Genomic DNA, 11085 nt, shown 5'->3' with positions numbered 1-11085 from the left:
AAAATTAAAGAAAGAGACAACTGTAGTCTGTTCGGAGTAATATATTTCATATTTTGCTTGACTGGCAGTCGTTAGGTAGGAAGAGAATATCAATATGTTATTGCTACCTACATTAATTATTAACTACAGTCAAAACTCTCTACAACAATCTCGTTTGTTCCGAATATTTTTGAATGTTACAGCGAAAACTATTATAGAGAACATACATTATAACATAATAAAAATTAATTCCGAAAAAACTTGACTTTTATAGTAAAGTGTTGTTACATAGAAGTACTGTTATAGAAAGATTGTTATACATGATTCTTATGTTTTTCAAAGGTTGAATACATACTCGACCATTTAAACTTATTGGAATTTTTTATTTAGACAATTAAATTAAAGATTAAAATAGACATCTATACAAAAGCTCAATTGTTTCTATATAGAATAAAGTAGCATATATTATTAGTATTTATTAGCTTGCCACTTGGCTTAACCACAATGTTAATTGTATTTAGTAACTTTATTCCTTTAATATATATATATATATATATATATATATATATATATATATATATATATATATATACATACTTAATAATATAAGTTCACGCCAATGCGCGTAAGACTGGTTATCTTAAAAATATATTAAGCACCTTCACTACAACAAATTAAGCTAAATCTTTTTATTAAGCCTTTAGTTTGAGTTTGGAGCAATCGTACTACCAAAAAAGAGTTCCATTCTTCCAAATATCCATTGTTTAATTTGCTCAGTTGCTCTCATCTCCAATTTAAAATTTGGAAATCGAAAGAGACGATGGCGGACACACTCGGTGCTCTGAGGTCTTTAATGTCCTCTCACTCTCCTCCTCTTCACGCTTTGATTGTTCCTTCAGAAGATTATCATCAGGTTCCCATTTTTTTTGTGTGTGTGTATATGTAAGTTCATCGGACTTAGATATATGCAACTGTTTTACGATTCTATACGTTGTTGGATGATGTGACAGAGCGAATATGTATCGGCACGGGACAAAAGGCGCGCATTTGTGTCTGGATTCACCGGAACTTCTGGTTAGTTTAATTTTATTTTTCAATCACTTCATGTTGATTTTGTTGTATTTATCAGTTTTTAATTTCTGATTGCTGCTAATAACGTTTATAGAACCATCTAGTGTGCGGATATTAGTTTGCATTGGTTGGTAGAAATTTGGTGAAATTAATCAGAATATTGTTCCTATTTGAATAGGTTTGGCGCTTATAACAATGAATGACGCACTTCTGTGGACCGACGGCCGGTATTTCTTACAGGCAGCTCAGCAGCTCAGCGATCAGTGGAAGCTCATGCGTATGGGAGAAGACCCTGCTATTGATATCTGGATGGCTGATGTGACTACTCCTTCCTTGTTTCTTATAAATTGAGTTTACCTGCATTAGTTTGTGCTTTTTGTAGATATATGTTAATCATTAGCCTATTCTTGACTGCAAGAATATACCTTTTTCCCAGTCTTACTTGTTGCTTAGTCTGCATCAAAACAGTTATTGCGTACAGTCATTGGTGCCTAGTTGGTTTTGATTATTAGGAAATCAGCATATATAACAGGACAAAAATTCGATAGAGCTCCTACAGTATTTATGTTTTGTCATCTGTATCTCGACTGTGATGGAAACCTCTCAATTGATCCAGCCTATTAAGGTGAGTTTTATGGAAATGCAAAAGAGATAGAAAAATTTGAAATTGATTCAAATTCCCAATCCTGTCCATAAAGTTCTGTAATAATCTTTAACATGCGTAAACAGAACAATGTCTATTGATCTCTATGTTAATACTCTATATTAATCTCCTTGAAGATTCTTTTCTCGTCAATATGCCCATTAAAACTTACATGTGCAAGTGGTCATTCCATCATTCTCCTTTTGGAATGACGGTCTTTCAGTTCAATTCATATAACTGGTATTCGTGAAGAGAGCTTCATATATCTCCGAGCCAAGTTGAACGAGCATGTAGTATCCTACATTTACTCTTGCCATAATATAAGCTTCCCATCTTTAATTAATCTCAGATCTTCTCACTTATGACTCTATAAACTGTGAATGCATGAAGCCAAAATCTCAATCTTTTACTGTGGACTATTCATGTGTACTGCAGCACACAAAATCATATAGAATAGGCAAAGCCGTTTGAGTCCATTTTTGTTTCTCAGATCTCATGGATCATATTTCAGCTTGCTTCTACTATGTATATCTTAGATCTTTATTTTGTTTAGTCTTACTCTTGCCTCTCTTTATTTATTACAGTAGATATATAGTTTGTTTGAAAACTTTGTCAGCATAAAGCCAATATCTAAATGATAATATAGGAATTTAGTATGTCAAACTGAACTTAGCAGGAAGAGAATATCATAATGCCATCTGTTGTGATTTTATTCTCCACCCTAGTGACTATGATGTCCTGTGCCCTTTCAACATTTGTCCTCCCATGTCCAGATTTTATCTTCTAGACACTGTATCCTATGCAACAAGGTGCTGTAAATTTTTGAATCTGAATTTGCAAGTTAGAGGAGTGTGAACTTTGTGCCCCTGAAGTTCAGCTGATATGTTAATTGATATTTATAATGTGCTTTACTAGAATCTACCAACGGATGCAGCCATTGGTGTTGATACATGGTGTGTATCAGTAGATACTGCACAGAAATGGGAGCGTGCTTTTGCTAAGAAACAACAAAAGTTGGTCCAAACTACTAGGAACTTGGTTGGTGAAGTTTGGAAAAATCGGCCACCTGCCCAAGCAAATCCTGTAATTGTGCATCCATTGCAATTTGCTGGTCAGTCTGTTGCAGATAAGTTGAGAATTTTGAGGGCAAAGCTTGTACAGGAAAAAGCTCGTGCTATGATTATAACAGCACTTGATGAAGTAATTCCGTAACCCTAGACCCAAATTTTTCCATCTTATAGCTTTGGCTAATCTGGTCCTGTATATTATTTATTTCTCCAGTATAATTGCCAATTTACAGGTTTCATGGTTGTATAATGTCCGTGGCAGTGATGTATCATATTGCCCGGTTGTTCATGCTTTTGCGATTGTGACATTAGACTCTGCCTTCTTCTATGTGGACAGACGAAAAATGTCCACTGAGGTTGCTTCTACACTGCATAACCTTCTCATTTTAATTGAATACAGTTGCATTTTGTTACTTTTTTCTACTCAGAAGTAAGCATGTACATACCATGCAGGCAAACTCTTACATGGAGGAAAATGGAATTATAGTGCGGGATTATGGTGATGTTAGCTCAGATGTCGTCCTTCTTGCATCTAATCAACTCACTCCTTCCCCCACTAAGGAATTTCTAAGGAACCCAGAGATTGATGGGGGAAATGCCGCTAATAAAGGAAATGGTGCTAGTCATGCTGTTGAGTTTGTAAATGACCTCATTTGGGTTGATCCAGGAGCATGTTGCTTTGCTTTGTATTCAAAAGTGAGTGCTGATAAAGTTCTCCTTCAGCAATCACCTTTGGCTCTTGCAAAAGCTCTGAAGGTGATTAATACTACCTCTGAACATACTTATCCCCTAAAGTTTGTTGTCTGAGCATTTTAGGTTGTTGAAAGTCTCGTAGGTCTTCACACAGCCTTTGTTTGGTTGGTTAGGGGTCAAGTAGATCAATTGTTCCATCATAAGAAAAATAATAGCAAAGAAGTACTTGAAGTTGCTTGCTTGATGTGTACACAATCAGCTATAGCTCCAATTTTTGTCAGCTAAAAGTAGGTCGCTGTGAGCTTGATGAGCATTTCTTGTTCTATTATTATGCATGACCTTAATATGCTTTTCAACATTTTGAACTGAATCTATCTTAGGAGGTGTGGATGTTTAGGATTATATACCTCATGGTGTTATAATTTTCCCTGGATTAACATTTCTAGTTTTCCTGTTATATTTAGTGGGAATACAAATCATCATGTTTTTTCTTTTCTGAAGTATGATATGGACCTCGTGATTTCCCCCCTCCTTACCTCCTCTAAGATTTCTTGAGTAAAATACAAATCAATGATCATAATTTTGACAATTAAAACCATCCATTTTTTGCACTTGTATGATTAACCAAAGCTTGAATTGCAGTTCTATTTTCCTTGTCAATAATTGTTAAATTTGTCTTATTGGTGTCAAACTATTTTTTTTTTCTGAAAAATGAAAATTTTGGTGTGAGGTCGTTCTAATCCAACTAATTTGAAATCTTTATTTATTATTTTGTCTGCTATGCACCATCATCTGTGATGGTCTTTCATCATTACAGTTACTTCCAGTTCCAAATCTACTCCCAACTATAGTTATTTCTGAAGGTATCAGGCTGTCTAACATACTATTTTCTTCATGTTATGTGATTAAAACAAATCTTTCTTTGTCCTTTTATGTCTTTTGCGCATTGCCTATGATCTGTTCAGTACAATATGTTTTTTCCTCCATATAATTTCTTTTTTGTTGGTATCAAAAAAGTGAAAGTTGTACTGGAAGATGTTACTCAGTATAAAACATTAATGCGTAGGGGAACAAAATTACCTAGATTTAGCAGTGACTTTTTAAAACGTTCCAAGGTTATTAGGCTTTTGAAATGTCATCTGTGTTTTTGTGATTTTACTGTTGAAGTGTGTGACCATCTCATCTAAAAGCTTAAGCTGCAAGAGAGAGCACACTTTTATTTATTTAATTATGTCTTCAACACGCCCCCTCACGTGCAGGCTTGATTCACTTTGATGAGCCAAGCACGTGAAAATTCTTTTTGATATTGGGTGGCGTTGAGACTCGAATCTATGCTTTGATACCATGTTGAAGTGTGTGAACATTTCATCTAAAAGCTTAAGCTGCTAGAGAGAGACTTTTATTTATTTAGTTATGTCTTCAACACGCCTCCTCGCGTGCAGGGTTGATTCGTTTTGATGAGCCAAGCACGCGGAAATTCTTTTTGATATTGGGTGGCGTTGAGACTCGAAACCTAGAACCTCTGCCCGCTTTGATACCATGTTGAAGTGTGTGACCATCTCATCTAAAAGCTTAAGCTGCTAGAGAGAGCACACTTTTATTTATTTAGTTATGTCTTCAACACTTACTTTTACTCTCAAACTTACAGTTGGTTGCTAAATAACTAAATTATAATTTCTAGAATCCTGTTGAGATGGAAGGATTGAAGAAGGCCCATATTCAGGATGGGGCAGCTGTTGTGCAATATCTTGTCTGGCTTGATAAGCAGGTATGTCAGATTCTTAATTTTGATGCTCTCGTAATCTTGTGAGTTACTGCCGCCTACTGCATTTGCATCTTCCTTAGATTTTATATGTATGTAGGCATGTGTTTATGTATGTACTTCTTTTTGTCTCTGTGTGTGTGTCTGTATACATGTGTGTGTGTATATCTGTTCTTTTGAATCTTTACACGAGTGAAGAGTGTAAGCTAGTCTTTGTTGTTATATTCTGACAAAGCCAAATATGTTGGGGTTAGAAGTTTCAGTGTTTGCTAAACTAGAAGAGTAGAAGGATAATGTATCTCTCAGGAAAAGACATTAGATATACTTGCAATGCCTTTATGCAAACTGTGTGGACTTTGTATTTTTAACGGGGACTTCTTTGTTTTTAGGTGCAGACATACTTGATACAAGCTATCCCTGGTTTCAGTAGTTTGGCAAGATGAGTTTTAACGTTGTTCATGTGGTTCCGCTGTTGATAAAATCAATATTTTCAAATTTTCCAGATGCAGGAAATTTACGGGGCATCTGGTTATTTCAAGGAGGCTGAGTGTACCAAACAGAAGAAACAACTGTAAGTTTGATCTAGTTTCCTGTACTATTTCATGGTTTTGATGAGTAGGTACATGTTTAGCGCGGAATTGATCTGTTATAGTCCTCTAGTTCAGGACTTATCAAAAAAATAAATAAAAGAATACTCCACTAGTCAGGATCCAAGAAAACAAATTGAGGAGTATTATTAACATTTTAAATTGGGAATTAATCTATTAGAGTCAGCATCTTCTGGTGATCGGAGAGATACATTATTCAAGAAAGCGGTTTCTTGGTTTATTGTCTGTATAGAAGTTTATTGTTGTGTGCTTTTGTGTATTTGAAAAGCTTGTAACATGTTAGACTTTGATTTCTTTGATGATGATAGTGCTAAGAATTTTAGTTGCCTTCGATTCGCTGAAGGAAGCTTCTGCAAATTACTGATCTTCAGCCAATATGTCAAGTGATTCATTGAGGAACTTATCATGAAGCATGGGATGCATGATTTTGTTTTCCTTAGTGGTGGCTCAATGTTTTGTACCTTACCTTACCATTAATTAATATGTTAGGGGAACTAAAAGGCTGACAGAAGTCTCTGTGAGTGATAAGCTGGAGGAGTTCCGTGCATCAAAGGAGGTAAATCTTTGTATTCTGGTGAAAAATCGAGCATGAAATTGTTGTCTCGTCTCTCTAGTCCCTATCTATGATTAAGTTATCATCATCCAGGTAGTTGAGCTGACGACCCTCGAGTTTTTTTCCAGTTTGTGGCTTCTGTTTTACCGCAATGCTTTTGTATTCAGGACCATATGATATTCTGATTCTGACTCAAACTCTGTCCACTTACACACTGGCACATTTTCTCTATCTTTATTCTTTAAAACGTACAGGTGTAATTATAGCATTTTTCTATTGGGTCCCCATTGCAAGTGGGTGTAGTTGAATTTAGAAGTAGAAAAATAAGGGGTTTGCCGAAAACAGAAGGAGGTAGAAATTATGAATATGTATTATCAAGCAGGACTTAAGATAATCTTGGGTGGATGTTTAGTTGCTTCAATCAACAAGAAACCTTTGCCTTGAGCTCTTCCAACAAGTGCAGTTCGGTTCCTTTTCTGATGGATGTGATCTTGCTTGAAGTTCGCAAAATTATTAAGAATCTTGTGTTTCAACATAGTATCTCCATTATCTTAATGTACTGGGACAATGTTGTTCCTATACATCTGCAGCACTTTAGAGGACTGAGTTTTCCAACTACCTCTTCTGTTGGTTCAAATGCGGCCATTATCCACTATAAACCTGAGACAGAAACATGTGCTGAACTCGATCCAGATTGCATTTACCTATTTGATTCTGGAGCACAGGTATGTGAGAACATATATTCGGGATAGGCTAGTTGCTTTACATACTTCTATATTTAACATATCATCTTTCCATATATATGGTGGTGTTGCTGAAGTATCTGGATGGAACAACTGATATTACACGGACTGTTCATTTTGGAAAACCTACTCCACATGAGAAATCTTGTTACAACGCGGTATGTAAATTCTAATGTATTTTTAATTATCTCTTTTTGCATTGATAACGATGCCAAACCATGTTGAATCTGACCATGCACGATGGAGTGAAATTTCATAACTTGAGTTCTGATTTCAGATTGAAAATCAGATTACTGTTGCTTATCTAATCTATTTTCGGTCTCCTTCTATACTTGGTTAGCCAACACTACATTAAGACCATCCTAGAAGCTTTAATCCATTTTAAGCCTTGATCAGAGAAACCATTGGAGGCATTATCATCCTAGAGATCTCTAGCTCTATTATTCCTGTGCTTGTATCTTGTAATCTTCATCTCTCCCTCCTTTTCATTTTTTTATAAAAGTTTCCCCTCCTGTAGGCGTGGAGTAAGAAGCAACAGTAAGTCGAAACTTTTCTGTGAAATGCTTTCGTCTTTATTCTTAAGAGTTGTTTTCTGGTTTATTTCTTGAGGGGTTAGTGGATGAGAAGGGATAATGCTTGCAACACTTTGAACCAATTTCTATTAATATATATGTATGTGGGTTTGTCTTTTCCTTTTAGTTTTACTTCTCATACTACTTCTATATATGCTGGTTTTTCATTGTGAGATTGATTTGATAGAATCTTATGCTGGAAAGTCTTGTTCTTCTCTTTACCAAAATACTGCTTTAATGGCTAAAAAGTTCCTTTATTTTATTTAGGTGCTTAAAGGGCATATATCTTTGGGCAATGCCATGTTTCCCAACGGAACCAATGGTATGATTATGTAGAATCATTCTTAGTATCTTCGATGTCTATAATTTATTAAAGTTTCTTCAGTGGTTGGATGTACTAATGCCTAAATCCACAGGCGATTTTTGGAAGGCCTATGCTTATCACTTGCATTTCATTTAACTGATGTGGCCCTCAAGATAGTTGGCTTATCAGATCATTGTGTGCTTGACTAATCTTTATAGGGCATGCTCTTGACATTCTTGCTCGAATTCCTTTGTGGAAGGATGGTCTTGACTATAGGCATGGTACTGGACATGGGATCGGGTCGTACTTAAATGTCCATGAAGGTAAGCCACCCTTATGACTGAAGAGGTACTTGTAAGAAGGAGCAATTTATATTTACATTCATTTACCTTTGGCAGGACCTCATCAAATTAGTTTCAGACCATCTGCAAAGAATGTGCCACTACAAGTTTCAATGGCTGTAACAGATGGTCAGTAGCATCTTACAACATTACGACTTAGAAGTAAAGTTTTCCTTATCATGATTATGCCTCTGCATACTTGGACGGATTTTCACTCTTCACATGAAGTAGTAGGCTTGAAACTGGAATGCTACTTTATGAAGGATGGTCATTAATAAATGTCCTATCCTAACTTAGTCTGTCCTAAAGTTGCTTATTGGAATTCTACAATTAGATAACTGATATGATCAGGGGAAATACCATGCTTTTTTAGTTGTATTAGTAAAAAGGCCGGTCATAAAATTAGGATAAACCACGTCATGCCATGTTGTGCCAGCTTGCTGAATAATCCAATTGTCATCACCTTTCTTCCTCACATCTTTACGGTTTCTTGTTTCAACTTCTCAGGACCTAACATTCGTATGTTATTTTCCAGAACCTGGTTATTATGAAGATGGGAATTTTGGAATAAGAATAGAGAATGTGCTAATTGTCAAGGAGGGCAATACGAAGTTCAACTTTGGCGATAAGGGTTACTTATCATTCGAGCACATAACTTGGGTGAGTTTGTAAACACTTTGTTTTATTTCTGTACACATTCTGATATGCTTCTTTATGGATGGTTCTAGATGAATGTGTGTGGTGCTATTTTACTTTTGCAATCCAAGAGGAAGTGAGATTCTTTTTTTTTTTTTAAACGTTGATATTCAGTTTCACTCGCCATTGATATGCTATTTCATTTTCTAATTCCACAGGCTGGAAATGTTTGTGCCGTGAAGTAACAATTTTCTTTGTTTAATCTAGGGACCATATCAGAGGAAACTAATTGACGCGAGCATTCTGGTGCCCGAAGAGATTGAATGGTTGAACGAATACCATGCTAAATGTAGGGAAATTCTTGCTCCTTACATGAATACATCTGAGATGGAATGGCTGAAGAAGGCTACCGAACCCATTGCAGTTTGACACGCCCCTCTTACGTGATTGGAGTTAAGGTTAATCAAAGGCCATTGTTCCTTGTTTCCAGCTTCATGCCCTTGATAATATGTAGGTGTTAATTCCAAATACTATTGCACTAATGCAGCAACAAATCTGCAGGTTTTTTCGCATATTTGTTGTCGCCTTGTGGAGATGAAAGATTTAACTCCTGATGATTTCACAAAGGGGTCAGCACATTGACAGATCTGTTGTGCTCTTGAGGAGATGCCACAAGTCTTTCGAGGGTTGCGCAAAATTTGGTACCATAACCAGGAACAGACTTAATTATAAATAGAAAATTCATTTTTGCTGGCTCACTTTGTTGTCTCTCTTCTTCGTCCCCTCGCTTTGTATTATTGTAATATTGCGTGTATCCGTGCTGTGCAGGGGCGTATGCTCCACCATTAGAATTTGATACTGATATACATGACATATAAACGCTTATATACATACGTGAAGTTAATTCAGTAAAACAATATCAAAGCTTAAAGCCAAGACAAAACGTATTAGACTCATTATCGCACTGTTTTAGCCACCAATCCATTGGGTTACAAGACTCTGGTGTAGTGGCTCTCACATATAATGACAAATTAGAATAGTAGAGTAAAATTTGAGTACATAGTCTTATATATTCTATTGTCTAGAAAAAAAGAGATAATATGAGATGCTAAGTATCACCACATGGTCCTCCTGCAATTTCTCCTTTGCTCTATTCTTATGCATGATAAAAAGAAGTATCACCACATGGTTAGTAAATGGAAAAAGATAACAAGTTATAATTTGAATTATCCTTGTGCCACGAGCATGGTGGCTATTTAAACAAGCGTGTATACGTTGCAAACTCAAAGGTGAGCTGCAATGTAAAATTCTTCTAGATAAAACTTTTTAACGAATAAGAAAATGAAGGTAACTTTGTGTACTATAAGTGATAGTTTGGTTGGGAAACAAGTTATCCGAGGATTAATTATCCCGAAATTGTTATACCACCCTCGCATAGGGATAAAAATAACACTAAAGTTTCGGGATAACTAATCTCGGGATTAGTTATACCGCAATTTTATCCCAACCAATCGTGGAATAAAACTCATCTCAAATTTATCCCGGAATTAAATATCTCTTATCCCTCGTACCAAACAGAGTTCTAAGTATTTGAATCCTTCTTAAATTAAGACACACAGTTGTTGCACAAAAAAACACTCAAGGATCCTTGAAACATAAATTATTACTCCAAGTACCAAGGAGAGGTCCTACTGACATATCGATTATATTCGAGGCAAACAAATTCAACATATAACCATTTAAGGTGCTTCACTTGGTCTGGCTAAAGCCATTTTGGTATCTCTTGTTCTCACAACATATATTGGTAAGAAAAAAAGGGCCAAATTCCTACAACACATCATCCGGTTTAAGATGGCATGCAACTCATGTGAAAGTCTGTCTTTTCTCGTACTGAAGAAGTGGTAGAAGTCAATCAGAAACTATCAAGCAAGTTCATTAAAACCAATAGCAAAAGATGAAGACAAAATAATTCTAAATAATTCTTAACCAATAGCAAAAGTTGAAAGAAGACAGAAGGAATTGTGAGAATTTTCTCTGTATTGTATTGACAATGTAAAATCCTATATAAACAGATTTTATCCTACTGTAGAATAACAAATAAAGAATATTCTTA

The 11085-nt window shown here is 35.7% G+C and overlaps 1 protein-coding gene across 2 annotated transcripts; it reads left to right on the top strand.

Moving 5' to 3' along the window:
* The first annotated feature begins 622 nt into the window (after positions 1–622).
* Positions 623–9889, top strand: LOC109208314 (probable Xaa-Pro aminopeptidase P). Of its 2 annotated transcripts, XM_019371401.1 has the most exons (17): positions 625–892; positions 990–1053; positions 1229–1368; positions 2609–2893; positions 2994–3116; positions 3214–3516; positions 5135–5221; positions 5719–5786; positions 6313–6379; positions 6967–7101; positions 7197–7277; positions 7959–8013; positions 8214–8318; positions 8394–8465; positions 8872–8996; positions 9240–9430; positions 9534–9889. In XM_019371401.1, the coding sequence occupies exons 1-16, from the start codon at positions 800–802 to the stop codon at positions 9399–9401; spliced, it is 1965 nt and encodes a 654-aa protein (XP_019226946.1). In that variant the 5' UTR covers positions 625–799; the 3' UTR covers positions 9402–9430; positions 9534–9889. The 2 variants fall into 2 exon arrangements, with proteins under 2 accessions (XP_019226947.1, XP_019226946.1); XM_019371402.1 differs by lacking the exons at positions 9240–9430; positions 9534–9889 and having other exon boundaries at positions 623–892; positions 8844–8986.
* Positions 9890–11085: the final 1196 nt, after the last annotated feature.

This window comes from Nicotiana attenuata, unplaced genomic scaffold, assembly GCF_001879085.1.
Source record: "Nicotiana attenuata strain UT unplaced genomic scaffold, NIATTr2, whole genome shotgun sequence".
In the NCBI taxonomy this organism is placed as follows: domain Eukaryota; kingdom Viridiplantae; phylum Streptophyta; class Magnoliopsida; order Solanales; family Solanaceae; genus Nicotiana; species Nicotiana attenuata.
This window is presented reverse-complemented; position numbering and strand designations above follow the sequence as displayed.